We start from the raw sequence: 10,837 nt of genomic DNA, 5'->3' as shown, positions 1-10,837 counted from the left end.
CCCCCCACCCCCCCCCCCCCGCCCGCCCAGCCCAAACTTGCTCGTCTGCAACCATTTTGGTAAGTGGCCACCCCCATTTATGCCAGATACCTAGTCATCTGTAGTGACTTCAGTCACCTCAATTCCACCCCCTTTCCATCTGATTCTTTAACAAATTCTATGCTACCTGCTACACACACCTGCCTCCCTCTCTCCACTGCCAGCACCCTAATTCAAGTCCCCGTGCTCTCTCTCAAGGTCTGTTCGCACGCCCCCAGTGGGGCCCCTTCTTCCGCACTCAAACCCCCTGCGATCTTAATGGGTTCGAAGATTCTGCCTACCTCTAACTCGGCTCTCTTTATGCCCCTTCAATTCCTGTCACCCTGGATCTCTTTCTGTCCCTTGCTGGTGCACGCTCTTTTCTTCCAGTTTGCACTTAACTGCTTGCTCTTCTTGAAAAGCTCTCCCATGGCTGGTTTCTTTTCTCCATTCAGACCTGATGTGACATCTAATATCAAATTTGGTCTCCCATATATTGTCCACCAAAGCACCTAGTTTGCTTCCTCCTTGGCCCCAACCACAATAGGTAACTGTTTTGTTAATTGTATTCAGATTTTTTTTCGTTTTCAAATAAATTAGAACAATTTTAATTTCTGTAATCCCCCACCACGAGACTACCGCAGATAAAATACACAATGCCTGGTTAAACTTGAATTAAAGATACACCTCGAAGAAGTTTTTGGTATAGGATTTTGGGATATATGCATACTGAAAAAAATTCTCTGAAATTCAAACTTAACTGGGCATCCTGTATTTTTATCTGCCAAATTTGGGAGCTTCACCTTTGAAGTAAGTGCCTTGCCCTTGTCTCGCTTGTTCTGGGTTGTATGCTGACAGCCAAGCCCAGAGCCTGCCATTTATTAGTAGGTGTTCAGTAATTGTTCTATATGAAGGAACGATCAGTCTGTCGTTTTGTACTTCTTTTTCCCCAAGTGACATTTATTTCTCAGAATTGTCCCCATTCACCGGCAATTCTTGTTGCAGATATGTTGGGAAGATCTATTTTATTATCTAAACTTCTTTGTTTCCCATTTATGTAAAATCAGCAGTTAGGAGTATGTACCTTCATCACGTTGTTCTGAGAATTAAACGAGTTAATGCTTGTAAAGTTTAGCACGGTGCCCGGCCCCCTAGAACACGCAATAAATTTCAGCTCGGTATCAAAGGCAGCCCGTGAACCATTTTAGCGGAAAGCAAAAACGCGGGTTCGTGGCGCACGGGTGGGGGCTGGGGAAACGGTTAGAAACGGGCGCCGGCCCAAACGCGGAGGGACCCGGGGAAAGGGGAGGAGCGAAGAGCGAATGACAGAGAAGACTGCCAATGGGGAGGCTGGGAACCTCTCCCCCTCCCTTAGCGTTTCAAATTCTAAGCTCGGTTTCCATCCGGGTCCTTCAGCCTCGTTCCCGGGCAGTATAAAGTTTGCTGTCTCCTTTGTTCGCCCTCGTTGCGCAGTAGTGCTAGCGGCTTCCCTCTTCCGTTCTCGGAGCCAGCGGCCCTCCCTCGTGCTGGGCTGGTACGAAGCCCCTGCCGGCGAGCTCGTAGGAGCTTGGAACCGTCGTCACCCCTCCGGTACGTGTTCCCCTGCCCTTCGCCCGCTGCGCCTACGTTCCTGCCACGTTAGAACTTGGGATTATCTCCCCGGAGATGGGGGTGGCGGGCGCCATTTTAAGAACCGAGAGGTGCCGACCTATTTCGATAAGGCTGAGCGTGTCCGGGGAAAACGGACGTGGGGGCTCCGTTCGGCCGGGTGCCTCTCGAGAAAGTTTGGCTGTCGCCTGCGGGGGTGGCGGCGGAGGCCGGGGTGGGAACGGGACGAGGGCCGACCGCGCCACCGCGGTACCTGCATTGGGATGGCGCTGGCGCTACGGACGGGCACGTGCACTTTTACGCGGGTCCTTGTTCATTGGCGGCCTTGGAGAGGAAGCCCTACGGATTTTCCCAGCCACTGCCGATAGCGAAAGTTACTCCCCTGGCCGGTGTAGGCTTTTCTGGGTTGAATCCAAGTGTCGCCATTTTGTGTTTTCCACGCGCTTTTTAATGACGGGTTTTAATTGGATTCTGCTGCAGTCATGGAGTGCTGAGTGATACGATGCGCGCTTCCACCTTCCGTTATTATGAAACGATGCCGAAACCTTTTTTATTTTTAAACCTTTTCGGCGGGGCAGGGGCTGGTGGAGAAGGGGAGGTATAACTTGGCTCAAACTTGAGATTTCTGCTTAGGTTTACTAGGGAATCCTAACGAGGAAAGACAAAGTTCTTGGAAGAGGTCCTCCGACTGGCCTGTGACCTTGAATGAGGCTACACGCTTAAAAAAAACCATCAGGGTAATTTGGATGTGATCGTTGAATCCTTAAAAGGCAACACACGTAGGATTAAAACTAGAACTGCTTTTTCAAACGTTGAGTAGTTGATTAAAATTGCCAAGGTGGTTTAAGAATGGAGGCATAAGTTAACTTGGGCCTTTTAACTGGTCTAATGCAAACTGCGCTATCACTAAACTACTTAAATTGGTTTCCTGCTGACGCTTGGAAGAAGAGAATGCTTTTGGTGCCTTCAGTTTTTAAGGAATGACGATTTTATAGTATAACAAGAAAGATGTGCCAATAAATACATGTGTCCCATAAGCTTGAACTTTTGCTAGGGAGGTAATACTGTTCTTTTTCAACAGACTCTCACCAGGGGGAAAAAATGGTTGAAGCAGATCGCCCAGGAAAGCTTTTCATTGGTGGCCTCAATACAGAAACAAATGAAAAAGCCCTTGAAGCCGTATTTGGCAAATATGGACGAATAGTGGAAGGTGAGTTCTCTGAAGGCATTACGCGGAGCTGTGAATAATTAAAAATGTAAGCTGTGATGAATTTGATTACGTTGATCGTCTGACATGATACATTTTGTCCTCTAAGAAGTTCTGAGCTTGCATTTTATAGACTAGCTTTGGTTATTCCATTTGAGCTAGAGTAACGCTTCCCCCCCCCCCAAAACTGTGTTTTAGTTCTGTTGATGAAAGATCGTGAGACCAACAAATCGAGAGGATTTGCTTTTGTCACCTTTGAAAGCCCAGCAGATGCTAAGGATGCCGCCAGAGACATGAACGGAAAGGTGAGATGGCACAATGATCCCGTTTCTAGTGCATAAACTGGCACAGTGTTCTTGAAATCTGGTCGAGGGTAGCTCTTGAGTTGTGTTTTGAGTGTATACCTTTCTAGATGCATCTGATCTTAGCCATTTGTGAATTCACAATTTGCAAAGTTAGGGATCATGCTCTGAAAGTGTCTCAGTTCAGAATGTTGCATGACTCCGTTCTCTACTTGAAAACTGGGCTTTTTGGTTATCAGTTTGTTAACAACTTGACTGGCCTTTTATGTTTTATTGATCAGTAGTGCAATGGACCTTATGTTTGGGTTCAACCCCTCCGTAGCATTCTCAAAAAGTTCCAATGGAAAAACGACCCCGTATTTTTATTGAGCAAAATTTACCTACAAACTTTATTTTGAAGGGTGCGTTGGCGTCACGTGGCATAGTGAAGGGATCTGCAGGTTTTCTTTAAATGTTGATGGAATTACATTTTGATATTATTTAGTCCTTAGATGGAAAAGCCATCAAGGTAGAACAAGCCACTAAACCGTCATTTGAAAGTGGCAGACGTGGACCACCTCCACCCCCAAGAAGCAGAGGCCCCCCAAGAGGTCTTAGGGGCGGAAGAGGAGGAAGTGGAGGAACCAGGGGACCTCCCTCACGTGGAGGGCACATGGGTAATGACTTGGGTCGGCCTCAGGCTTGGTGTGGAATTTGGGAACTGCAGACCTCACGCCAGTGTGTGCGTTGGTTAAGTCCTTGTGTAAAGACTCCACCTGATACTGGGAACACTTGATGCATATATCGAAGTCCATGAGACTTAAGACACCTAGAAGTCGTTATAAGTTTGTGTTTAAAAAAACAGTGGGTGGGGTAACCAGCTGGCTCAAAGCCCCAGATCTCTGGGGTTGTGAGTTTGAGCCCCACATTGGGCATAGAGCTAATTTAAATATGAAAATGGGTACCAGAACTAGGTAGTTTGTGGGGGGAAAAATTGCAGAAGACTTCACAGGAAAATTTTGATCTAGGCCTTCATTTTAAGTATATAAAAATGAAACCATTTGTGTTTTTTCTTTGAAGCAATTTAAAGACTACCGTTTTTTGGTTGGTCTAGACTCCCTTCTGCTTAGTAGTCTTGTAGAAGTGAAAACGAAAACAAGACTCCCCAACTGAACAGAAAATGGTCATTCTTGATAGAGCAAAAAAGAACTTGTACAGCTTCCTACTGATTATTACAACGATTAACAGGTTTTTCTTCTTTATTTTAATGTAGATGATGGTGGTTATTCCATGAATTTTAACATGAGTTCTTCCAGGGGACCACTTCCAGTAAAAAGAGGACCTCCACCAAGAAGTGGCGGCCCTCCTCCTAAAAGATCAGCCCCTTCAGGACCAGTTCGCAGTAGCAGTGGAATGGGAGGAAGAGGTAAATGCTGGATTTATAGAACAATCCATTCTGCCACCATGACCTGCACGTGGTTGACAAGGGGTTTAAAAAATGATGGTTTAAAATAAAAATCTTCAATATAAAAGATGCTTATGAAAGTGACTCGTGGACTAGGGATGATGTAGGTACATGAAGTTAATATGCACTGAAAAGACTTGAGTTGTGAACAAGGGGGTTTTAGGGAAGAGACTCTTTGAGTTCCATACCCTCTGTCCTATCTGAGTGAACTGCCCTGCTTTCATTATCTGCATGGAAATTCACATTCACCGAAGCTTCCCACTTTGGATGTATTTCTAAAAATGGTTATTTTGTCTTAAGCTCCTGTGTCACGTGGAAGAGACAGTTATGGAGGCCCACCTCGAAGGGAACCCCTGCCCTCTCGTAGAGATGTTTATTTGTCCCCAAGAGATGACGGATATTCTACTAAAGACAGGTAACAGACAAGTGTAGTAGTTTGTCTCCATAATTTCGGTTGAAGGGAGAACTTGCCAAAAGTGTGAACCGAGTTAATTTTTGTTTTTGTAGCTATTCAAGCAGAGATTACCCAAGTTCTCGTGATACAAGAGATTATGCACCACCCCCGAGAGATTATACTTACCGTGACTATGGTCATTCCAGTTCACGTGATGACTACCCATCAAGAGGCTATAGGTAAAGCGATACTGCAGCCTGTGACAGCTTGTAAATAAAATTGCTCTGAATATTGCTACCCTGTGGCTTACAAGTTTTTCTCTTCAGTGATAGAGATGGCTATGGTCGTGATCGTGACTATTCAGATCATCCGAGTGGAGGCTCCTACAGAGATTCATATGAGAGTTATGGTAAGATACTGGTTGAGGGTCTTCGAGTATCACCAGCTTGAGTTTTTAGGTTCATGAGCCACTTTATTAGGCTGTGTGGTGCTTGCTTTTTAAGGGATATTTGCTTGCTTTTAAGGGGTAACTTTATCAGCTGGGCTTTTCCTAGTTTTGTGAGGGGCTTTTGTTTTTTCTAAGTTTTTCTTTTTTTTTTTTTGAGGCTGTTTGCTTGCTTTGGAGGGGATTTTGCTTGCTTAAATTGGCAGCCTTATGTGTTTTCCCCCAACAGTGAAAATACAATTTAAAAATTTTATTAACAAGATCAAATGTTTACCATTGCAATATGAAGGAAAGTCTACAGTTCAAAATTGCAACTTATCACTGGAAAGTGTCTGAGTGTCTTCTCTAAAATAACAAGCTGTCTGGAATATCCTCTTGAAATACACACCGTCTTCAGTCTTTGCAAACAAACATTAAAACCCATCCATTTCCGTATCTCAGCAGATGAGCAAATCCCTGTTAATGGCCAGCAATGGCAGAGTTTAAAACCTTCCAGTTAAGAAAGTAAACGTTTAATACAAGAATTCTGTAAATTCAGATTTAAATGTTGTATATATACAATTTATAGTGTTGCCATATTACCTGACCATTGACCCTGCAGGTAACTCACGTAGTGCTCCACCTACACGAGGGCCCCCGCCATCTTATGGTGGAAGCAGTCGCTATGATGATTACAGCAGCTCACGTGACGGATATGGTGGAAGTCGAGACAGTTACTCAAGCAGCCGAAGTGATCTCTACTCAAGTGGTCGTGATCGGGTTGGCAGACAAGAAAGAGGGCTTCCCCCTTCTATGGAAAGGGGGTACCCTCCTCCACGTGATTCCTACAGCAGTTCAAGCCGCGGAGCACCAAGAGGTGGTGGCCGTGGAGGAAGCCGATCTGATAGAGGGGGAGGCAGAAGCAGATATTAAAAGCAAACAAAACTTTGGACCAAAATCCCTGTTCAAAGAAACAAACAAAACAGTGGAACCTTTTCTGTCATAACTACCCAAGGACTACTAAAAGGAAAAATTGTGTTACCTTTTTTAAATTTCCTGTTAAGTTCCCCTTCCATAATTTTTATGTTCTTGTGAGGGAAAAAAGTAAAATCTGTTAATCTTATTTGACTTTATGACATTGCTTTCAGTAAGCAAATGTTAAATGTGTTTAAGACTTGACTTGTGTACTAGTGTTGTAATTTTCCAAGTAAAAGTGTCCCTAAAGGTCACTTCCTATATCTTGATTTTTCCCAGTAAATGAGGCAAGCAATTCTAGGACCTTCCACAAACATCTAGCCATCTAAAATGGAGAGGTGGAATTCTTCTGCCTATACAAACAAGCTAGCTATTAGAGGGTGGTCGGGATATGCTACTCTTAGGATTTCAGAGTGTCTTCAAACTGAAATCTCCATGTTCTCAGTATGAAAAACCTGAGATCAGATGCTTTTATGTAAGGAAAGTGCTATTCACCCAGTAAATCCAAAAAAGCAAATGGATAATGCTGGCCATATTTTGCCTTTCTGACATTTCCTTGGGAATCTACAAGAACCTCCCCTTTCCCCTCCCCCAATAAGACCATTTAAGTGTGTGTTAAGCAACTACAGAATACTAAATAAAAAGTTTGGCCAAAACCAACCATGAAGCTGCAAACGGTGCTTGCTCTTACTGTTTCAAATTTTTGCAACTCTGTAGTGTCTCACTTTTAAGGAACAGCTTGATTGCAAAGGAGAAAATAGATAAGCAATGAAGTTATCTCCAACTTCTCAAAGGCTTATGACTTCTAAAAAGTGAATCTATCAGCATTCCACATCAGATTTAAAGCATCAAATGCCTGTGAAACAGCAAAGATGGTAAGCAAAGCAAACTAGTTTTTCCGTCTAAGTCGAGATTGAACACTTACCTTCCTCCTAGTACAGTGAGACATACTGTACCTCATGGCAATGGAAATGCTTTCTAGATTAAAAAAAAACTTTTGGAAAAGCAAAGTGTTCGATAGCATATTAGAAGTTCTCCAAATTCAACACATGGATTTTTTTTTTTTTTTAAAAGCATGTGTGACACTTAAAGGCCTTAATAATACAGCTGTTGTTTACCAATAGCGATCTGGGGCTTGGGAGGGGGTGCCTTTTTTTTTTTTTTTTAAAGTATTTTTGATGAAGACCTTTAAACATGCTTCGTATGTTTTAACATTTTTCAAAATAGTCTTTTAGTCAATATAGGAAATGGCTTAAGTTTGGGGTCCCACTCTTGCCCCTGTAAGCCATTGCAAACTTGACATTTAGTTGGATGCCTGACTTGTTTTTAGTTCTACGGAACTACACTGTATGGAGAAAATCTATTGCAAAGTGGTCTTTAAAAAGCAAAACCTGAGGCAGCATGACCCAGGTCCAGCCATGAAGTTGAAAAAGATGCTCTTGAATATAGTAAACTTGAAGACCTCCAACTAAAAATCCTTACAATGCACTTATTCCTTCAAATAAGTTTTGTCCGTTCAACTTATGGATTTAACATGGCAGTGCACCATTGGAACAGAATGAGAATCCATAAGCCATGCGACTTAACCATTTTAAGCCATTCCAGTCCATCCCAAGCCAGTGAATCTTCCACCACTTAAGAGAATTAGAACATGAAATACGTTAAGCTGCAAGTCTGAACTTGCCTTTTCTTTCTGGAAAAGAGCAGTTGTAGGCAAGTTTTGAAGAATTTCCTTTAAGAGAGATAACTAGTTTACCTATTTAATTTTTACAGGTTGAGGATTTTGGTCCTTATGGTTGGAGTGCTGATTTATTCACACTACATAAACCTCACAGCAAGAGAAATCAAATGCTAAGGTAAGTTTCAAAAGCCATGGCCTTTATAGATACAAATTATGTAGCTTTGCCTGTTTGCATAGCTGTGATAGTTGTAAGTTCTCCCTGCGGGGTAGGATAACCTAACGTGGGTGAGGAGGATAAAGTTAGATGCTGTAATGTATTTTACACCTGGCGCGTTAAGTTATCCATTAGAATGGAGGGTGAGGTGAAACAGGTAGGTTGCCGTTAGTGGCTCAGTCAAGTGATCTTAGTTTTGTTTTTTTTTTTTTTTAAGTTTGCAAGCAAGCGTGTGTGCAAACGGAGGGAGAATCCCAAGCAGCCTCTGCGCTCTCAGCGCAGAGCCAGACATGGGGGCTCGATCTCAAACCATGAGCTCATGACCTGAGCCAAAGTCCAGATGCTTAACTGAGCCAATCAGGTGCCCCTTAGCTCCCCTCCCCCCCACGTTGTGCTGTACTTTTCATGTTATTTACGACTGGAAGTTGGTACCTCTTCATGCCCTGTGTTAGTTACTTCTGAGTGTATTACAAAGCTTGCTAATCTAGTCTCCTTAAGCAGTTGTTGACTGGAGCTGTACAGTTAGTGTTTTGGTAGGTGCACAGACTTCACTTCCATGAGGTTCAAACTTGGTCCTGTGAATTTTGTAAGAGGACGCCCTTTTTATTCGTGCCGCCTCAGCCACAGTACAAATGGTCTAAAGGGAGAACAGATGCAGCTGCTTCTAAGTTCCACTTACGAGTAATGTTATCGGCATAACGGTGACATGGTTTTAATATTCCCAAAGTGATAAAAGGAATTAGTATTTACGGTTGCATCTTGGAGCTTGCAGCTTAAAGGAAAAGTTGCCAGTTACAAAGTATGTGTTTAGAGAATGGGTAAGAGGGGAGTAATTTCCAGTATAAAACAATATCTTGTGACCTGATCACATGCTTTTCATTTTACAGAGTTGTTGAAGCAGAAGAATGCTGATTGTCGATAAGGCACAACAGTTGCATAAGCAGTACTCCTCAGAATTGGTTTGGTGCAGGCAATAGAGTTTTTGCCTTCGAGGGTTCCTGTGGATCTGAGGAAGGAAGGCACCAGTGTTGATTAGCACTCTGAACTAGGGAGTGGTAGTTACTTCAAAAAAAAGTAATTGACCAGATAAAGGGGAGCATTTAAGGAAATTGGTAAGTGGAGGTAGGAAGTTCTTGTGGTTCTTCACGTGGATTTGACAAGTTTGGCTTTCATTCTGTTAAAGTCCTGGGGGACGACTCTGCAGTTTAGAACTGGCTGATGACTACTGTCAGAAAGTTGGAGTAGAAAAATGAAAGGCATAAGTGGTAACTCTTTATCCAGTAAACTGTTTGATTTTTTTTCAGCAAGTGGAACATTTTGGTGCAGTTTATCCCGAAGTGGGGTTTAGTCAGAAAACCAAGGGAGTAGTGTCTGGAAACTTAAGTAACTGGAAACAGCTAAAATGATTGAAAGCACACTTTAAAAACTGGAAACAAAATTGGGCCGCTTGGCTTTTTTTTTTTTTTTTTTTTTTTTTTTTTTACTATTGTTTGGTAAGCCTGCTTTTACCCCCACCACCTGTCTTGGAAACAGACCAATCGTGTTGGAGACCAGAGCTGGTAGTATAAAAAAGCTAATGTTTCCAAAGGAAACAGATTTGAGTCGTTGGGTTAGAAAAACCAACTCAACTCCTAAGATTTTTTTTCTTCATCGTAAAATCAGCGCTATCATCTTTGATCTTTGTCACTGTGGGAAATAACCCCAGAATTCTCACCCTCTTCGGACAGGCTTTTCTAATCCCAGACCATGAGGGTATTGACCAAATTTAAATAGCTGTTGACACTTACATGGCTGTCTTCCTCAATCAATCCTACGATGTAAAGTACGTGGGATTATGCTTCTGATGACTTGGGCTCTGGAGATTTTATTTAGGTATCTGGAAAATAGTGTAGAACATAGGAATTAAACATAGTGATTATTAATATGAAGTCGAAATTAAGCGTACCCAAATGACCATCCGGCTGTTGGCAAATAGTTTACTGACCCAGCGGACTTAATTCTCCCGTTGGGAAAAGAGTCCATCTTGAGTCTTCTGGCTTTATACTGGTTGTAAAAGAAACAATGATAAAATGTTTTGTTGAACTGGTAGTTGAATACAGAACTTAGATATCCTAGATCACTTTTCTCTTTTTGGAATGTTTTGTATTTGAAACTTAATAAAACTTAACATGCATATGTTGTGGCCCCTGGGTTCTTTATTCTTTTGTAATAAGGAATTTAGGCTTTTCCATATGACCTCCTTGTGTCCACCTTGTTCCAAGGCAACCGCTCATAGTCCCCAAGGTGGCCTCTTCTGTGACTAGGCTGCTTTTATTAGGGGAGTGAGCTTCAGGTATAGGTATCAAGGTAAATGAGGTGAGCCCATTTAACCTCTACCCCTACATAGGCAGTGACACCAAAGAACTAGAAGCTAAAAGACTAGAAGGTATACTCTGGTTTTTACTGCTTAACTCTTGGGGGGAGGCACAGGTCCATTGGCTCAGTTTGGTAGCGAATCCCAATGGGGACCTTCAGCAATGTTCTTTTTTTTTTTTCCAACGTGTTTTTTTTTTTATTTGTATTTATTTTTG

General features: G+C 42.6%; 1 protein-coding gene and 1 non-coding gene across 3 annotated transcripts; both read left to right on the top strand.

Annotated features, from left to right (window-relative positions):
* The first annotated feature begins 1,461 nt into the window (after positions 1–1,461).
* RBMX (RNA binding motif protein X-linked) lies at positions 1,462–10,439 on the top strand. Of its 2 annotated transcripts, XM_040468606.1 has the most exons (11): positions 1,462–1,608; positions 2,708–2,836; positions 3,032–3,138; positions 3,620–3,791; positions 4,388–4,540; positions 4,880–4,994; positions 5,087–5,212; positions 5,300–5,382; positions 6,020–7,247; positions 8,146–8,228; positions 9,155–10,439. In XM_040468606.1, exons 2-9 carry the CDS (start codon positions 2,728–2,730, stop codon positions 6,328–6,330), a joined length of 1,176 nt encoding a protein of 391 aa, XP_040324540.1. In that variant the 5' UTR covers positions 1,462–1,608; positions 2,708–2,727; the 3' UTR covers positions 6,331–7,247; positions 8,146–8,228; positions 9,155–10,439. The 2 variants fall into 2 exon arrangements, with proteins under 2 accessions (XP_040324540.1, XP_040324541.1); XM_040468607.1 differs by lacking the exon at positions 6,020–7,247.
* Positions 2,887–2,955, top strand: LOC121025851 (small nucleolar RNA SNORD61). The gene has a single exon (XR_005788172.1). It is a non-coding gene; the product is annotated as a small nucleolar RNA SNORD61 (small nucleolar RNA).
* Positions 10,440–10,837: the final 398 nt, after the last annotated feature.

The sequence above is a fragment of the Herpailurus yagouaroundi genome, unplaced genomic scaffold (assembly GCF_014898765.1).
Source record: "Herpailurus yagouaroundi ecotype Mexico unplaced genomic scaffold, PumYag 67702, whole genome shotgun sequence".
NCBI lineage: Eukaryota > Metazoa > Chordata > Mammalia > Carnivora > Felidae > Herpailurus > Herpailurus yagouaroundi.
The sequence above is the reverse complement of the archived record's forward strand: the minus strand, read 5'-3'. Positions and strand labels throughout refer to the sequence as shown.

Coding starts and splice junctions, on each gene's coding strand:
- RBMX (XM_040468606.1), top strand. CDS start 2,728: ATGGTTGAAGCAGATCGCCCAGGAAAGCTTTTCATTGGTGGCCTCAAT. Junction 3,139..3,619: donor CCAGAGACATGAACGGAAAG/GTGAGATGGCAC, acceptor GATATTATTTAG/TCCTTAGATGGAAAAGCCAT. Junction 5,383..6,019: donor AGATTCATATGAGAGTTATG/GTAAGATACTGG, acceptor TTGACCCTGCAG/GTAACTCACGTAGTGCTCCA.